A 17410-nucleotide genomic window follows, 5' to 3' on the forward strand; every position below is an offset into this window, starting at 1 on the left:
TATATATATAAAATTGTTTGTTTTTGAAACAGAGTCGAGCTCATTACATAGACCAGGCTGGCCTTAATCTCAGTGAGATCCACCTGGCTCTGCCTCATGAGTGCTGAGTTTAAAAATGTGTGCCACCACGCCTGGGCCAGTGTGATATATCTCACAACACACAGTGAGTTTCTAAGCTACTTAAATGGAAAGGACCAGTTAGGATTTGCTTATTAAAGAAGTTCATGATGAGGGGCTTCTAGAAAAAAAAATTGTTGAATTCATTTCACTGGTTTAAGACATTTCTTTCAGAGGACTCATTTCTTCAGTTGGAAATTTCAGAATAAAATGGAATTCCTTTTTCTCTTTTTAAAATATGACATACTCATATATTATATATTCCATTAATATATAATCCACTTAAAATTTTAAGTGTTTAAGTAGACATTTAGAAAATCTCTATGTTACCTTTGAGTCATGGGGGGGAAGATTAATAAGTGTTGAACTGAAAACATGTTTTTAATTATTAGAGTTAATAACTTTAATAGTCAAAAATACAGTATCTTAGTTGTGAGCAAAAATGAACCTTAAATTTTCAAGAAAAGTTCTGTGGAGACAAAAATAAACAGTCACGAGTCCCTCTGTTCCATACACTAACTATTTGGCTTTTTACCCTACATATAACATGAAGGACTTTTGCATAAGTCATTTATCCAGACTTTCACATGTGAGTACCTCATTCCTGATATCATGAGAATGCTTCAGGGAAGCTACCCAAAATGCTGGTTATAGGGGGCTAGAAAGATGGCTCAGTGGTTAAAAGTATGGACTGCTCTTCCAGAAGACCTAGGTTCAGTTCCCAGCATCCACATCAAGTGATTTACAATTGCCTGTAACTCCAGCTCCAGGGAATCTGAAACCTTCTTCTGGCCTCCAAGGGCACTGCACTCATGTGCACAAAATCATACCTAATACACACATACAAAGATAATTAGAAATTAAAATTTAAAAATAAAAAAATGTAAACTGGTCAACATGCAGAGAATAAGAGACTGTAGAGTGTTCAAGTTTAAATGAAAATCTAAATCATACCTCTCCCCCAATGTTCAGGGATCATCACTGAAGAGGGGGTGGAAAGATGATAAGACCAGGAGGTAGTGGACATGTGCAGCTAAACCTTATTTGCTGGACATGACAGCCATTGTTCACAAACTCACAGCAGCCATGTCTATATGCATAAGATTCACAGGAGATCAAGCCAGTCCAAGTCCCAGCGTGGCTGAGGAGCTATTGGTGGCTGTTGGGGGGAGGGGGAGTCAGTTTTCTTGAGGGATGCGTCCTCTGCAAGGCTACCCATGCTCCAGTAAATGGCCCTATACCCATCACATACAGGCAGCACTAAGTGGACACAGTGGATTTAAGAGAGAGGAATACAGAACAAGAAAGCATGAAGTTGGGAGGAAAAAGTGTTAGTGGGGGCTGGGGAAGAACTGAAGGGGAGGGAATGGGGTGGAGCTGATCAAAACATTATATGCATGTATTAATTTCTCAATAATTAAAAAAATTTAAAGCTGGTTATGAGATACGTTTTTATGATAACTAAATTTAAGAGAGTATATTTAAAATATTTTTGTAAAAAACTAGCAGCTGGGGGCTGGAGAGATGGCTCAGGGGTTAAGAGCACTGGCTGTTCTTGTTGGGTTCACATCCCAGTACCTACACAGAGGCAATCAACCATCTGTAACAGCAATTCCAGGGGATCCGATGCCTTCTGATTTCTGTGGGCACTGTACAACATGGGTGCACTTACACATATACATGCATCACATAAAATAAAAATAACAAAAATAATTTTTAAAAATCTAGCAGCTATTAAGCTATAAAACTCACTACTTATAGAGCTATAACCAAATGCAAAAGCAGAATATTTTTCAAGTTCTTCCAGAAAATCTGGATAATTCCTTCCTTCAACAGTAAATATATACTCTAGCCTACACTTTCCTATGTTAATGACAATACAAGGCTCTGTTACTAAAGGTTTAAACAAACACAAGAACAAAATAGTTACTATCTCAAACATTCAATTAACAGAGGATTGCTAATACATATTTCTGGAGATACTTAAGTTTTCTTTGGCTATATGTTATATAAAATAGCAAGATCATACCTCCCTCAGCAGGTTCGTGATATACTTCACATGTAAAAATTCAGGAGTCTTGTCTAAATCCAGTGAGGACCTTCCTTTAATCTCCTTTTCAAAATCTTCCTTGTAAATTTTCTGTTAAATAAGACCATATAATTTTTCAGCATAGGAAATTCTAGTCATTATGGAAAAGCCATGAGAACAAGATTTCATAGCGTGAAACTGATGTTTTCTTATATAATTCTACCATCTCAGAGTCTTAACAAGAGAAAAATAATTCCAACTTCATCCTAAATTTCAGGATTCTACCAAAAAGAGCAGAATCATCAACTAGCATCCCCTTATTCTAAGTGAAGGTGGGGACCTCTTCAAGGACTGTGATTGACATCACTCCATTTTGGGGTAAGAACAGGACTGGCTTTCTGATTGGATCATCTGATTAGTTCACACAAAAGGAAGTTTTGTTCACCCAATGGAAGAAAATCTAGTGGTGTAAAAGTCAGTTCAAACTGAAGTCAGGACCCCACTACTCTCTAGTCGGTCTTCCGTGAGCCCAGGAAATACCAATTTTAAAACGCAATGAAGAGAATGAGAAGGGCTGATGCTATTGCTTGGTGATTTGGGCACTAAGATCATTTCTTTACCATTTACAGATTTTGATATGGGCCAAGTTGAACTGTGAGGATAACCTTGCTATAAATCTGATAGATCCTTCGGTAGGTAAGAATTCCTAATGGTAGCTGGGGTGCAACTCAGACATAACACACTTGCCAAGCACACGCGAGGCCCTGAATTTACATCAAGAAATGAAGCCTGAGATGTTGAAGGTGATACTGGGGGACTGGCAAGCTGAATCCGTGATAACCTTTGTCTCTCAGGCCTGCTTGGACACCCTTGGCTTTGACTCCATAAATTCTAGCATCTGAGGTACATATTTGAATATCAATGATACCCATGTTTTTTATTATAAAGATAGACTTTTTGAATCATACAACTCTCTTATTCATATGAAATATTTACTAAACAAGAGCCAGATTTTACCAGTCAAATATTTTATTCAAATTACATCATAAAGATGTTAAAATGAATAAATTGTGCCTCAGATGGTTATTCATGCAGAATGAGAAGCTATTTGCAGGTTCGTTATGCATTTATTACAAAGAAAGGTAATTTTGTAAATAAATAAATTCTCCAAACCAAGAGGGAGAACAAGAGAAATCCATGAGCTCTTAGTTCCCATCGTGTTGTGTACAGCTGCCCAACAAACACCAGCTCAGCTGTGAGGAACGGATACGTAGATGGTCTAGCTAAGAAGCTACAGAGAGCACTCTGAATTAAAGAATCATAGATATACCAAAAAACAGTCATGATAAACTGTCGTTGCACATGTGAAAATAATCAAGATAACATGGCTACATGCTTAAATCTAGGGCATTTCTAGGTAAAAAGGAATCTTTGCAAAGTGAAATAGAATATTAATATGTAGTTATTTATATTGGCTATTTCACTTCAAAAGGTATTTCCCTAGGGAAAAAAAATCACTGCAGTAAGTCATTAAGAAAGGTTGGTTTTGACTGCACCCAGTGTATGGCCCAAGAAAACCCAAACTCGGCACGCTCTGTGCTAGGGAGAGACATCTGTGAAAGCAGAGGAAGGGATTTCTTTCTAAGCGATTTCCCTTAGAAAACACAGATTAAACCTACATCTGGCACTGGAAGAAAAGGAGATATTTATGGTTAAAGGCTGGAGCGAAGAAAGGAATGGCTTTCTTTGCAATCGGGCTTTTTCTGATACCGAGTACCTCAAGGCATACTAGCCGTAGCACTGAGGAATCAAAGCTGCCTCTAAGACAGAGGCTTTCTGTGGACCTCCTTCATTCTTTCTATATTCAGAGGCACTTTTTGCATTAGGCTTTTTGAAAATTTTTAGATGTTTATGATTTAAAAGCTAGAGCTTTTTAAATATTAATCTAGTCCAAAGAGATTTCCTAGTGGGAGGCATCAATCCCATCAATCCTTGCTGAACCTAGGCAAAACTGAAATCCCTGAAGAAAAAAAAAAAATCTAATCTTTGCTGGCTATAGGTGAAGGGGAAATGTGCCTCACTAAAGAAGCAACTCGGGTGAAGAAAACGAGAGAGACTATTCTGAAAGACAAGAGGCTAAAATCCTAACTCTCAAAATTACTATTATTTAGAATTCAAAAACAAGATCTCAAAAGGTAGTAATCACGAATCGTGAGGTGCAGGTTTGTTGGTGAGAAGAAAGTTAGACTGCTAGAGTATAAAAATTCAAGATGATCACAGGGGCAGAATGAGAGTTGTCAACTGGAGTTTCTCTGTGGCTGAGGATGGCAGGAGAGAGGAGCAGGGAGATAGGGAGCTGAGGAGGCATGTGGAGGCTGTGGGAAGGTGCATAGAGTCCTGGGGGCACGGAGCTGTGAGGAGGCTGTGAGGAAGCCACTAGAGGCTGTAAAGAGGCCAGGTGAGGCTGTGAGAAGGTGGGGAGAAAGCTGTGAGGGGACTATGGAGGACATGGTGAGCCACAGGGAGCTCCTTGGGGTCTGGGAGGAGGCTGGATAGAGGCCATGTGGAGGCTGGGTGCCATTGGGGATCCAGGGGGAGGCTGTAGTAGGCCATAAGGAGGCCATGGGGAATCCATCAGGGGCTGAAGGCACACTGAGGAGGACTTGTGGAAGCCATGGGGAGACTCTGAAGAGGCTGCTGAAGGATTGGAGGTGGGGCTGAAGGAACTGCAGGGCAACCTCTGAGGAGGTTGTGGGGAGGCCATGGGGAGGTTGTGAGACCATGGTGATGATGAGAATGAAGCTATCTTCAGATGTTGCTTTCAGAAAACAAAGGATCTTTGATCTCTGTGTCCGCTGGTAAACATGGATTCAACAATTTCACATAGCGTTAAACTTCAGAGAACCCATGGAGTAAGACAGCTTGTGGAAGCCAAAGCTTTTCCCTGGGTTGTGGGCCACTGATAATAGCTGCGTAATTCCTATAAAATGGGGCAAGTCACTGAAAATCCAATTCTAGCTCACATACAATGAGCACTGCAGTCAAGGACAATAAATGGAGGACATAAAAATGCTTTAAGTTGAGAACTGAGCTTCAAGTATGATTTGTCCTGTTAATTTTAAGTTTTAACGGGACTTCTGAACTTGGACCAAGTTTACCAGCTCTGCCAAGTCAGTTAAAATACCTCCTTTCATTATCATAGATCTAAGATTCCTTTCTCAAATTCACATTCATTGACTTAAGAAGATATGACTTGAAATGGATAATTCTTCTCTCTCTGGCTTAAAGAAGAAATTAACCAAGCTTGTCAAGCCGTAATAATGTCTGAGGGACTGTCACCCAAAATGATGAACTATAGCACCTACACAAAGCAAATGGCAAACCAAAACGCAACACTCCATAACTAGCTGACACCCTGGCCCATTGTTTCTTTCCCTCCAGAGTAACAGCCCATTTGTACCCACGGAATGCGGGTGTTGATTCTAGACAAAACTTTGTGTGCCTGATGCTCAAAAACAGAAAAAAGCAGAACTCTCCTGCTCAGAGAAAACCCAGTCTGGGGAGTATCTGGCTGTTCCACAAAACAAAAACACTCAACGATCTACTGGGGGAAAATAAGGATCAATTCAATATGCTTATAGGAAAAAGACAGGAAGTATGATTTCAACCAGGTCCTAAAACACTGGTGGCCTTTACCAGACATGTGGCTTTATTTAAGACAGTCCATTTCTGTGGCTTATAAACTTAGCGATCATATTCTCCTCATACGCTGCCATGCCTTACCTTGCAAATTAAATGAGCTGATGTAGGTAAGGCCCTTAACAAGGTACTAGGCATGAAATAAGGATTTAACAAGTGTTGGTTCTATTGCTGTTGTAGAGGAGGGAAGAAGGAAGCAAAGCAACCAGTTCTATTTTAAATTAGCTTTTAGATGCTCATAGCTTTACACAGATTTGAAAGTGTTGGTTTTTGTCATGTTCAGTTTGAAAAAGTGTTGCCTATATAATCCTCGTATGTGAGAGCTCAGGAAAGCCAAGCCGTCAAATGGCAAAACTCTGGCAGTGAGGGACTGGGTCTAGAACATGGGTCCCCATCTGTCTCACAGTGTCATGCTGGGTTTACAACATGGATCCCCAAGTCTGTCCCACAGTGCCATGCTGGGTCTAGAACATGGGTTCCAACTCTTCCCCACAGAACCGTGTTGTGTCTAGAACACGGCTCCCTGAGCCCACCACACTCACTGCATACCGATTCTCTCCAAGTGAGAAAACATCAAGAATACGCTGAATAATTAACAGCAAGCCCAGTGACCTACCTCACTCTGTATCTTCTGAGCTTCCTTTGAGGACTGATATGATGGCGTCTCGACGAATTCAAGCATGGACTTTCCCTTATTTTTCTCATATTCTTCTCTGTATTTTACCTTCATTAAAAAATATTAAAAGTATATAAAAACAAGGGCTGGTTGGTGTATTGCTCAATAGTAGAGCACATTCTTAGCAAGGGTAAGCTCTTGAGTTCAATCCCCAACACCCCCTCACCCCCAAAAAATAAATGAAAAGCATATAAAACCCAAAGCCTTTGTATAGAGCCAAGTATAATAAATGTATCCAAAATTAATCATTTTCTTTTCTAAAATCAAACTACTCTGACTGTTTAGAGCGATGGCTGGTCCCCTAGACTTAGTGACACGTGACAAAAGTAATGGGCAATATATAAAATCTTTAAAGGATAAAATTTGATGTTTTTTCAACCTAATAAACCACAGGTATTTAGTGTCATGGGACACTAAATAAGGTGTTGTATAGAGGACTAATAAAGTATTTTGTCACCTAACCAGAATATGTAGACATACCAAATACATGGGGTTATTTATATATGTACTCACACCACACACTAATAGAGGAAGGGGCAGCTGGGACTCTCAGTGGTGCTCCCCATATCTACTAAAAATCATGAACTGATAAAAAACACAGATGTGATCATCTTTCTGTCAAAAGAGGGGAAGGGAAATGTTCTCTGGAACTGCTGAGTCCTCCCATAAACAGTAAATAAAACATACATAGTTTTCTTCCAATTTATTATCCACTATTTAATAATGTGTTATGAATTATTTGCATCAATTAAAATTAGTTTCTATCTCTTTTCTGTTTATAAAATGAGGGGTTTTTCTACTTTTGTTTTCGTTTTTCCTGTTTATATGTCTATATATATAAATTTGCATGGGGTGTATACACATGTGTGTGTGCAGGCACATGTGCCTGTGCGTGTGCTGTAAAGGCCAGAGGAGGATGTCGGGGGTCCTGCTCCATCACTCTCTGTCTTATCCCCTTGAGACGGAGGCTCTTTCTAGACCTGGATCTAGTCGGTGGCCAGCAAACCCCCACAACGCTTGTCTCCACGGTGCTGGGCTCACAGGTACATGCTACCACTCCAAGCCTTTTACCTGGGTTCTGGAGATCTGAACTCAAGTCCCCACTACTTATCCAGCAAGAACTCTTACTCACTGAGCTAACTCTCAAACTCAATGAGTGCCATTTCTTGAAAACAAGAACTAAAATTGTATGTAATCAGAGCAGTTGACTTTTTAGCAATAGATCCTTTAAATTGGGTGCATAGAAAAGCTTTGATCATTACTCACGTTATTCATAAATGCATTTTCATTAAAATTCTTGGGCTTTATAATTGTGAGATTATTTAAGTTGTATAATAATACTAATAGCTCAACCCCAAAGAAATTTTCAAATCTTAGAACTTTGTAATGACAGGAAATAAATTTTGAAACACTTATTTGTAGATAGAGTTTTATTACAGAAAAGTTCCATTAATAGGAAAAGTGTTAGAATATAAAAGTGTTAGAATATTCTAACACATACATTAGAATAATGTAGGAAAATGCAGAAGTAAGAATGTAACTGGGCACAGTGATGCACATCTGCAAATCCAACAGTTCAGGAGGGTCACGAGTCAAGATTATCTTGATCTACATAGTGAGATCTACATAGTGAGTTCAAGCAAGGCAGGGCCACAGAGTGAGACTTTAACTTACGGAGGGGGCAGGAGAGGCTTTCACACATTAAGTGGGAGAAGAGTAGTTTTCAGCATTAACTTGCCACAGTCTAGAAGGCCTGGGAAGAGTCTCAGTGAGGGATTGTCTAGGTCAGGGTGACCTAGGGGTGACCTAGGAGTATGCCTGTGGGGACCTGTCTTGATTATGTTAATGTGGGTGGCATCATTTCTTAGATTTGCATCTTGGACTATATGGAAAAGGAGAAAGAGCACTGAGCACAGATGCGTGCATGAATTCATCACTCTCTGGTCTTGATTGTGGATATAACATGACCAGCTGCTTCGGGTTCCTGCCACCGCCCGACTCCCCACAATCATGGGCTGTGACCTGGAACTGCTTTTGTTGGGGTATTTTATCACAGCAACAGGACAGGAAACTAACAGAGGAGGTCAGTTCAAATCACTATGGAACTTATGTTCCACAGAATACATTTGAAAGAGTCATGTAAAATAAAAAACTTTGTCTTTTTTTTTTTTTGAGGCAGGGTCTTCCTGTAGCTACAGTTGGCCTGGAATTCACTATGTAGACCAGGCTAGCCTCCATCTCACAGAGATCCACTTGCCTCTGCCTCCCAAGTGCTGGGATTAAAGGTATGCAGCACCACATTTTACGTAAATTTTTACCTTAACAGGTGCTAGAAATGGTATCTTTAGAAACTATTTAAACTTGAAATAAAAAAAAATAGATATGGCCTTTATAGTGTGCTAGGAAAAAAATTAAGCTCTTTTACAAAAATATAAGGCTTTATAATGAGAAGAAACATTAATTTAAAATATACTAGTAAGATTGTTTTCCCTTTTCAATAACACTTATAACTGAATCGAGAAACTATAATAAAACCTTACACCTAGAAAATTAATATTGTAACTAAAAATATGAAAAATCAGTATACTATAAAAAAACTATATCATCATGAGATTTGACCATAGATTAATTAGTGCCTAGATTTGAAGTTTTTAATTACATGAAGTAACTTGTTTTTATGAAACTTCTTTATATTGAAATGTGGCTCCAGCTTCCTTGATCAAATAAATAGAAAATAGAGCCCGAGGGCTTTTTCTGAAGCAACATGAATGTTCTTAGGAACTGTTCTTTAGGGTTCTCGGCAATGAGCAGTGGGCGCCCGGTGATTGTGTACTTGTGAGAGGGCAAACGTACCTGACTCTGGAGGGCAGCAGTGCCTCTGTGGTGCAGGTGTTCAGCAGCCTCTGCGTCGAAGTGATACATCCCTTTATTTTCTTCAAAATGCTTTTTATATTCCCACTAAAAAACAGAACACGAAAATAAAGTTATAATAAAAGAGATTGAGGAGTATGATTGAGACTTACAAATGTGTCTGGGTGTGTGTGGCAGCTCACATCTATAATCCCAGCACTTAGAAGGCTGAGACAGGAGCGTTGGGACCTTGGCCCACAGAAAAAGACTGTCTCAAAAACAAAGACGGCTTTTAGGAATGCAAACAAAATACAAGCCAGTCGGAGCTACAGTGCTATTATGGAGCCTGTCTATAACAGCAGCACGGAGGAAATTTCTAGGTGGTCATTGGGAAGAGCACATGAAGCAGTCAGGACAACTGGCTGTAAACCCAGCATGAAGGGATGTTCACTGAGTGGCAATGCAAAAGCTGGTGATGAGATCCCATGGATCATGAGCGAGCAAGGTGGGATGAAACATAGGCACTGAAGCCAGGCATGTTAACACACATGTTTAGGAGGCAGAGGCAGGCAGATCTCTGTGAGTTCTAGGCCAGCCAGAGCTACATAGTGAAGCACTGTCTCAAAGAAATTTTTATGTATAGAAATCATTTCAACTGTAGTGTTACATTTTCCATAGATGAAGGCATACTGAGCTGTAGAAAAAGAATAGAAAAGGAATGGAAAACTTGGTAATGGAAGAGGTCCAACATCAAGGCCTGGGTGCCCAGGACCATGTGTGGAGTGAGGACCACAGCTGTGCCTCAGGGAAGGTGAGAGCTTCATTCTACAGAATCAGTCCTCCCAAGACTAGAATCTGCAGATGACAGAGACCTCCCTGTTCCCAGCACAAGAGGCAAAGCCTCTGCCATGAACAACCTGGGACCTTGGGGGGAAGGGGCTGTAGGGACTGCAGTCATTCAGAGAAGACTGCAATTCCTGCCCAACATCAGGAACTCCTCCATCCTCCAAGCTGCTCCACCATCAGCCCACCACCAGAGGAATGTGGAACCCTGACTCACTGCAGGGAACCAAAGCTCCTGCTCTTGTGAGGGGACCATAGCTCCAGGTCACAGGAGATGACCACAACTCTGGCTCATGGAAGGGACCACCGCTCTAGTTTCCAAGAGAGCCACAGCTCCAGGTTCACTGTAGGAGGTCACAACTCCAGCTCACTGGAGGGGACCATATTAACTGTGACTTGAATGTAAGAAGGTAGTACATATTCCTTTACTGAGTCAAAGTCCAGGACTAACAAAGCCTAGGGAATTATATCCTAAATGATGGGTACATACTACAAATTGGCTAAAACAAAATGTATTTGAATTAAGAACCTGCAAATGCAATTTCTAATACATGGACTTGGTTTTCCATATATAACAGTCTTTGTTGCCGCCTAGTGGAGGTTAGACAGAGCAACATGATTTGTACTTTTTCAATTTATGTGACATTACAAAAGATTCTGACCACTATGAAAGGTCCATTTTCCTTGGCGAAGTGTTCCTTCGGGGATTTAATTCTCAGTGCTGCGCAAGGCCCTAAATTACTCATTGCATGCTACACACTATGCATTAAAATTTTGCTTCTAATTCATCGAGACATTTAGAGATCTTTTATAAAACAGTTATTTATAACAAACTGACAGTTAGCTTTGGCAAATATCTAATAAGAAATCAAGAGGCCTTTACAGATCAAGAAAATTTCAATTCTCTTTACACGAACACATAAAAGGACGCTATTCTAACATGCAATAAATTTAAGCCGATACAGTATTACACAATTTTAATAAGTACATGATTCAGAGTGAGTTAAACTTCCTGACCCACGTGAGTGATCCAGTCATTCAATCACAGTCTTTCCGTGAACAATGACAAAAATAAGTAACATGTGACTGTGCCTGGCTCTCTGCTGACGACAGAAACGATGTGTATTAAATTGTGATTTTTCTTTTGTTATTGTAAAACACACATCAACATTTTGAAAATAAATATTGCGTGTAAGCAGCATGCATTCTTCCACTACCAAAGTTTCAAATACCACCAGGACAGTCTTGCTGGCTTATTTACACACGCATCCCCACGACCCCGAGTACTGATGACTAGGGGACAGGCAAGGGCAAACACTGCTGCAAAGCTCAGAACTGGATGCCTGAGACTAAAGAAAGAAGAGGGTGCAGAGGACAGAAAGACCAGTTTTAGAAGCATGTGTGAATCGTGGGAAAAACCACGAAACTGGAATAGACATGCAGGGTCAGTGGGATGTGTATACTGGGTGTAGGGTGAGGATGGACCACCCAGGACAATGACTTAATTGTCCTAACACCACGAGCTGATCTGAGCCTGTCCATAGTCTTCAAACCTTTGTTTCCTGCTCAACACACTGGACACAAGAGCACGCTGCTTTTGATCCAAAGACCAACGTTTTCTAAAGTAGATTAAAACCAGTCTCTGCAAGTATAAACTATTTACATACAGTTGGCACCCTAAGAAGGACAGTGGTGTGCTATGCAAGAAAACAGACCTACAAATCATGACTGGCATTTCCAGAGTGCTGGAGTCACCTACACACACTTCTAAAGATTAGATGAAGCTATGTGATAACTGAAGTTTAAGACCCAGGCTTTGGCCTGGCTTCCCACTGATGACTGTGGGTGAACCTTCACTATTTTTCTTTCTTTTCTTTCCTTTTTTCCTTTTTCTTTTTAGACACGGTCTCACTATGTAGCGCTGGTTGATCTGGAACTTGCTACGTAGACCAGGGTCAACTCGGACTCACAGAGATCTGCCTGCCTCTCATCCTGAGTGCTGGGATTAAAGGTGTGTGTCACCACTGTGTAAGGCGTCCAACATGTACTCTTCATCTGATCTGGGCCTATTCTGTAAGTAGGATACTTTTGGTGAGTAGTGACTAGGTGGGTGATTACTGAAATATGTGTGGAAATAACTTGAGGTCAAATTAGATTTGGTCATTACCATGCAGGAAAGTACAGAGTAGAGTCACCACTAACCTAGGGTATCAAGAACTAGGGTCCAGATGCCCTAAGGGTGGGCACAGTATCCCAGAAGGCTGGAGTTGTGAATTGTGAACACAAGTATTTTCATTGGTACATAAAGCACTTCTCCTGACCCTCGTGCTGCCTTGACAGATAATACCACAAGAATAAAAGCATAGCGGCCATGCAGGGTAAGCATCTTGGTGATTTAGCTTCAGAGAAAGTATAATTTAAACTAAGAAAGACTTTTTCTACTGAGGACCTCACAGACGGGTACATACATATATCTATCAGGCTGGTCTGGCTTGGATGAAAAAGATCCCAACTGGAAGACATGAGCATCAAGTGGCTTCATCCTGACACAGATGAAGAAATGGGAGGAGGCAAGACAGAAAGGAGCTTGCTTGTACCAGTACTTTAACATGTGCTTGCATTTATGGGATACTGAACGGCTAGCAAGAACATACTTTGGGTGTTACTTTCTTCAGTATGAGCACTGATAAACTGCCTGTGCTCCAGTAAATAACCTCTCACCTCGGATGGGCATGGTGGCATGAGCCTTTGATGCCAGCCCTCAGGAGGCAGAGGCAGGCTCTCTGTGAGATCCAGGCCAGCCTGGTCCACATAGTGAGTACTACTAGGGAGACCCTGTCCAGAAAAACAAAACAATAACCTCCCACCCATATTCATGCAGGCCACCACAATGGAACTCAGTGAATCATACACACAAAATGACAAGAAACTAGGAGGAGGGTTTGTTGGGGAAGAGAAGGGTTTCAGTGAAAGAAAGAGGTGGATGTGGATGAGGCAGAGTAATAGGGAGTGAGGGGCTAAACTTCATTATATACATGTATGAATCTGTCAACAACTAAAATGTACATTTTTATAAAGAATCCCTTTATAAAGAGACAGCATTGGCAGGATTTGTACAAGCAGGTGGCAACTTTTCAACATGTTAGTTACAGGGGGAGGAGAGACACACAGGCACTAAGGTAGCAGATGAGCCCAGGAAAACGGCAGCCATGCTCACTACAGACATCTACTCTACAGGCCACCAGATAGCCCACTTACTCCACTGAGCATTTTGCTGGCTTTCAGAACATGGTCTAAAAACAACAAATTTGGGAGATCTGAAACTGGTTTGTGCATAGTTTGAGCATCTTTCTTGTACTGCACCTACAAAAATAATGGGAACAAAGACCATGGAGGAGAGAGACACGGGCATCTATATCGTGGCCATTACTATTTTTCACACATCTTAACCGGGCGGGTAGTACAGAAGGGAAGAGGACGCATAGGGAACCACTAGATGGTGCTGACTCACTACAGAATGAGTGAAAAAGTTATTTATGGGCTTGAAAACATTTTAATTGCTTTTACAGTTTATATATTTGAAAAAGGTGATGTTAACACACTCCCGTAATTATGGTAAAAACTCTACTATTGATAAATAAGGAGAATGGTCACTTTATTCTTTCCGTACTGCCACAAAATTATTTCAATTTTTACTTTGCTGTGACTATAGGCTTTCGGAGTTTTTCATACTGCAGTCATATAGGTTTGTTTTGTTTTTATTTTGTTTTGTTTTAACCAACCGTTTTGAAATTTAATACTGGTGATAAGAACAAAATATTAATAGCAAACAAAATTCAAAAATTTTGAACACTTAGGTATTTTTTTCTGTATATTATATATGTGAAGTGATCTTCTTAACCCTAATTGTTGGGTATTTTATTCCCATTTTACAGATGAGGAAATTGAGGCACACCCTAATATTGAGTGCATAATATTAAGTGGTTGAACAAGATGAAATACAGGTCATAGGATCCCAATCCTTGAGCTTTCAATGCTAGATTCTAGATTTCCCTAAATATAACTTCTCTTTATTCTCTTTACATCTGTACATACATTCAAAAGCAATCAAAGAAAAGAGAAAGAATTCTGATATTCCCAGAGGTCCTCAAAGACAAAAATATCCACTTTAACTTCCAGAGACAAATGAAAATTGATTAATAAACATAAACAACACCATCTAAACATTAGCAAAAACAAAATAAATCCAGTTGAAGGAGATGAAGAGAGCTGAAAGGTTGGAACGACCATTGAGGCCAAGGTTTCTGTTTTTATGATTCCTCCTTCTGGTAGGAATGTAAAACATTATTTATCAAATGAATCCTTAAAAACATGAAAATAAATCTTATTAAGAAGTATATTATAGCACTTATATAAGGGAAAGGAAATTGTAAACCATTACCAGGACAATTTGTGAAAAATTTCTACAATAAACTACCATGTTATCAGGTAGAACATTCTAATAAACCCAATTTCCTGGGCATAATTATGTGTTAATTGCTGTCCTGCCTACTAATTTGTGATAATACACCCTTTTTTTTCCTGCAAAACTCTATAATCTATTTCTACTCTTGATCAGACATAATAATTTTATTCATAATACTCTTCCTACTTATTAACTAATTAGTAATCAGTAACCATTAATAGCAAATTACAATAATATACTTTCCTCTAAAAAAAAGCTTCAGGAAAATATGCTTCAGTGTTTTCAACTACAAATTATGTGGAAATTACATGATCTTGATTAAATATCAGTAATTACAACACAGTGAGTTCCATGAAAACAAGACTCAAAAGATATCGAAAACAATTTTCCGTGAATTACGACTTACGTTACTTGCCAGTGTAGTCGCAAGCTGGTTTTGCCTAAAAGAAGCGCTCTCCAGTGGATTGTAATGGTGGCTTTTCCCCTTCATTTCATTATCAAATTTTTCTTTATATTTAACCTAATATAGAGGAAAGAAACTAAATCACACATCTCAGTTGAAAGGTAACACATTTGATTTTTTTAAAAGAGATCACATAAAAACTACCTTTTAAACGAATAGCAACAAAATTTAAATCCCCGATATTCATCTCTCTCCATAAAGCTCAATGACGCATTTAGAAAATTTTAATGTGCTACTGGAATATTGATCATGGATGCAATTAGGCATGAACTCAAATTCTTTGCTCACGTGAATTATGCATTTGAAGTATAAAAGTTTTTCTATGTCAGTTGCCATTTCTGTACTCCTCTAATCCATGACCAATTAAAACTGAGAGCATACATACATGCTTAAGGCCTACTGTATTCAGAAAGTGGGTTGTCGGTACCAGAATTTGAATGTTAGTTTTCCTAAGGGGATTATTCCAAATAAACAGTATGGTTAGTCTCTATATTTCAGTCGTTCAAAAACTACTCAGGCATGGTGATGCACACCTTTAATCCCGGCACTCAAGAGGCAGAGGTAATGAGATCAAGGCCAGCCTAGTCTAAATAATGAGTTTCAGTCTAGCTGGGGCTATAGAGAGTCCCTGTCTCAAAAAAACAAAACAAAACAAAGAAACAAAAAAACAAAAAACAACCCTCTACTTTTTGGGAAATACATTTTCTGAAATGCCCTGGGTCTGCTTAATGTCATTTTTCATTTTCTCTGCTCCAACTCCTCAATTTATCCAGCAGGAAAACTTCAATATTCAGTCTAAAGTAAGTTTCTCTTTCTTTAAGTAGGCACAAAACAAGAAGGAAAGGACTATCAACCTACACAATTAAGTTACCTGAGCTGCTCCACTGCACAGCCCCTTGATTCATGCAGCCAGCAAAGGATGTACAGAATTCAAAACGAAAAAATAAGCTGTTTAGGGACTGGAGAGATGACTGAGTGGTTAACAGCACTGGCTACTCTTGTACAGGACCAGTTCCCAGCATCCACATGGCAGCCAACAATTGCCTGTAACTCCTGTTCCAGGGGATTCAATACCCTCTTCTGGCCTCCACAGGCACTGCACACATGCAGTGCACTTACATGCAAGCAAAACACTCATAAAATTAAATTAAATATTATAAAAATTAAAAATAAGCTACTTTCTTCTCTCATTATTTCTATGATCTTAGGACAATTTTTGCAAGATTGCAGAAAACAAATTTTTGTTTTCTTATAACATTCTCAGCACATTTATCCGTATACCTTAAGGCTCTGTCTTGCAGAAGTATTTATTAAACAGAATTTGGGAACGGCTATTTTCATGGGGCCTATCTTGGATGTCGGACTTCTTTAGAGAAACCTGCCATGTATCTATGACAAAGAGCTAGTGACATTCTGGTGGGAATTGAGCATCAAAGATGTGGTTCGAGATGGCTTATAGAAAATACTTTCTGTGTGTGCTCTAACTGAAAATAACTTTCTCATATTCATTTTGCCTGAAAAATTTACTTTAAATAATTGGCAAAACATCTCTAAAACAAAAAAAATTTAAAAATGATTCTTTTACATTTATTAAATCAGAGACAACAGCACAAATATAAAACATTTATATTTCTTTCACTACTTCACACAAAATCTGTCATCACAGCCAAGATCTTTGCTGCCTGTGCCTCTCCATTTTACCTCTTTATAAATTTTTTGAATTTTTGTGCATTTCATAGAATACATCCTGATCATATTTAGAACCCCTATACAGGATGCTGTGCATTCCGTCATATATATTAAGGTCTATCAAGTCAAGTTGTGTCCCCAGATGTCCCTCAGAGTGAGTTTATCCACTGGACCCTGGTCAACCTATCTATCATCACTCCCTTAAAGAAGACCAACCTCACCCAGCAGTGATCAGCTGCCAATAGTTTCTCAGCCAAAGTTGGAGCTTCTTACCCATTTCCCTGCTTCTATGCTGGGTTTTTATCTGGTTTGAGCTTGTATGGATCTTGTGCACGCTGTTACCATTGCGATAAGTTCATATGAGCAAGTTCCTATCTACCTGGAAAATGGTTTCCTTATGATCATGACCACCCCTGGCTCTTATAGTCTTTCCACCCCCTCTTCCACAATGGTTCTTGAGCCCTGGGTGGCAGAAGTTTAATATAGGAGCCCTATCCAGGGACACGTGTCTTATTCTCTCCATTCTGACCAGTTGTGGTTTTCTAAGTTAATCACTATGCATGAGGAAGCTTCACTGCT

At 39.5% G+C, this 17410-nt stretch overlaps 1 protein-coding gene across 1 annotated transcript in view; it reads right to left on the reverse strand.

The window, feature by feature from the left end:
- Nebl (nebulette) overlaps positions 1–17410 on the reverse strand; it is a 208299-nt gene that overhangs the window by 70674 nt on the left and 120215 nt on the right. Inside the window, exons 14-17 of the mRNA XM_029557134.1 lie at positions 15086–15199; positions 9375–9479; positions 6462–6569; positions 2147–2257 (exon numbers count right to left, since the gene is read on the reverse strand). Coding sequence (XP_029412994.1) covers positions 2147–2257; positions 6462–6569; positions 9375–9479; positions 15086–15199 — 438 coding nt within the window. The remainder of the gene's footprint in view (positions 1–2146; positions 2258–6461; positions 6570–9374; positions 9480–15085; positions 15200–17410) is intronic.

This window comes from Nannospalax galili, unplaced genomic scaffold (assembly GCF_000622305.1).
Source record: "Nannospalax galili isolate Female #2095 unplaced genomic scaffold, S.galili_v1.0 scaffold487, whole genome shotgun sequence".
Taxonomy (NCBI): Eukaryota; Metazoa; Chordata; class Mammalia; order Rodentia; family Spalacidae; genus Nannospalax; species Nannospalax galili.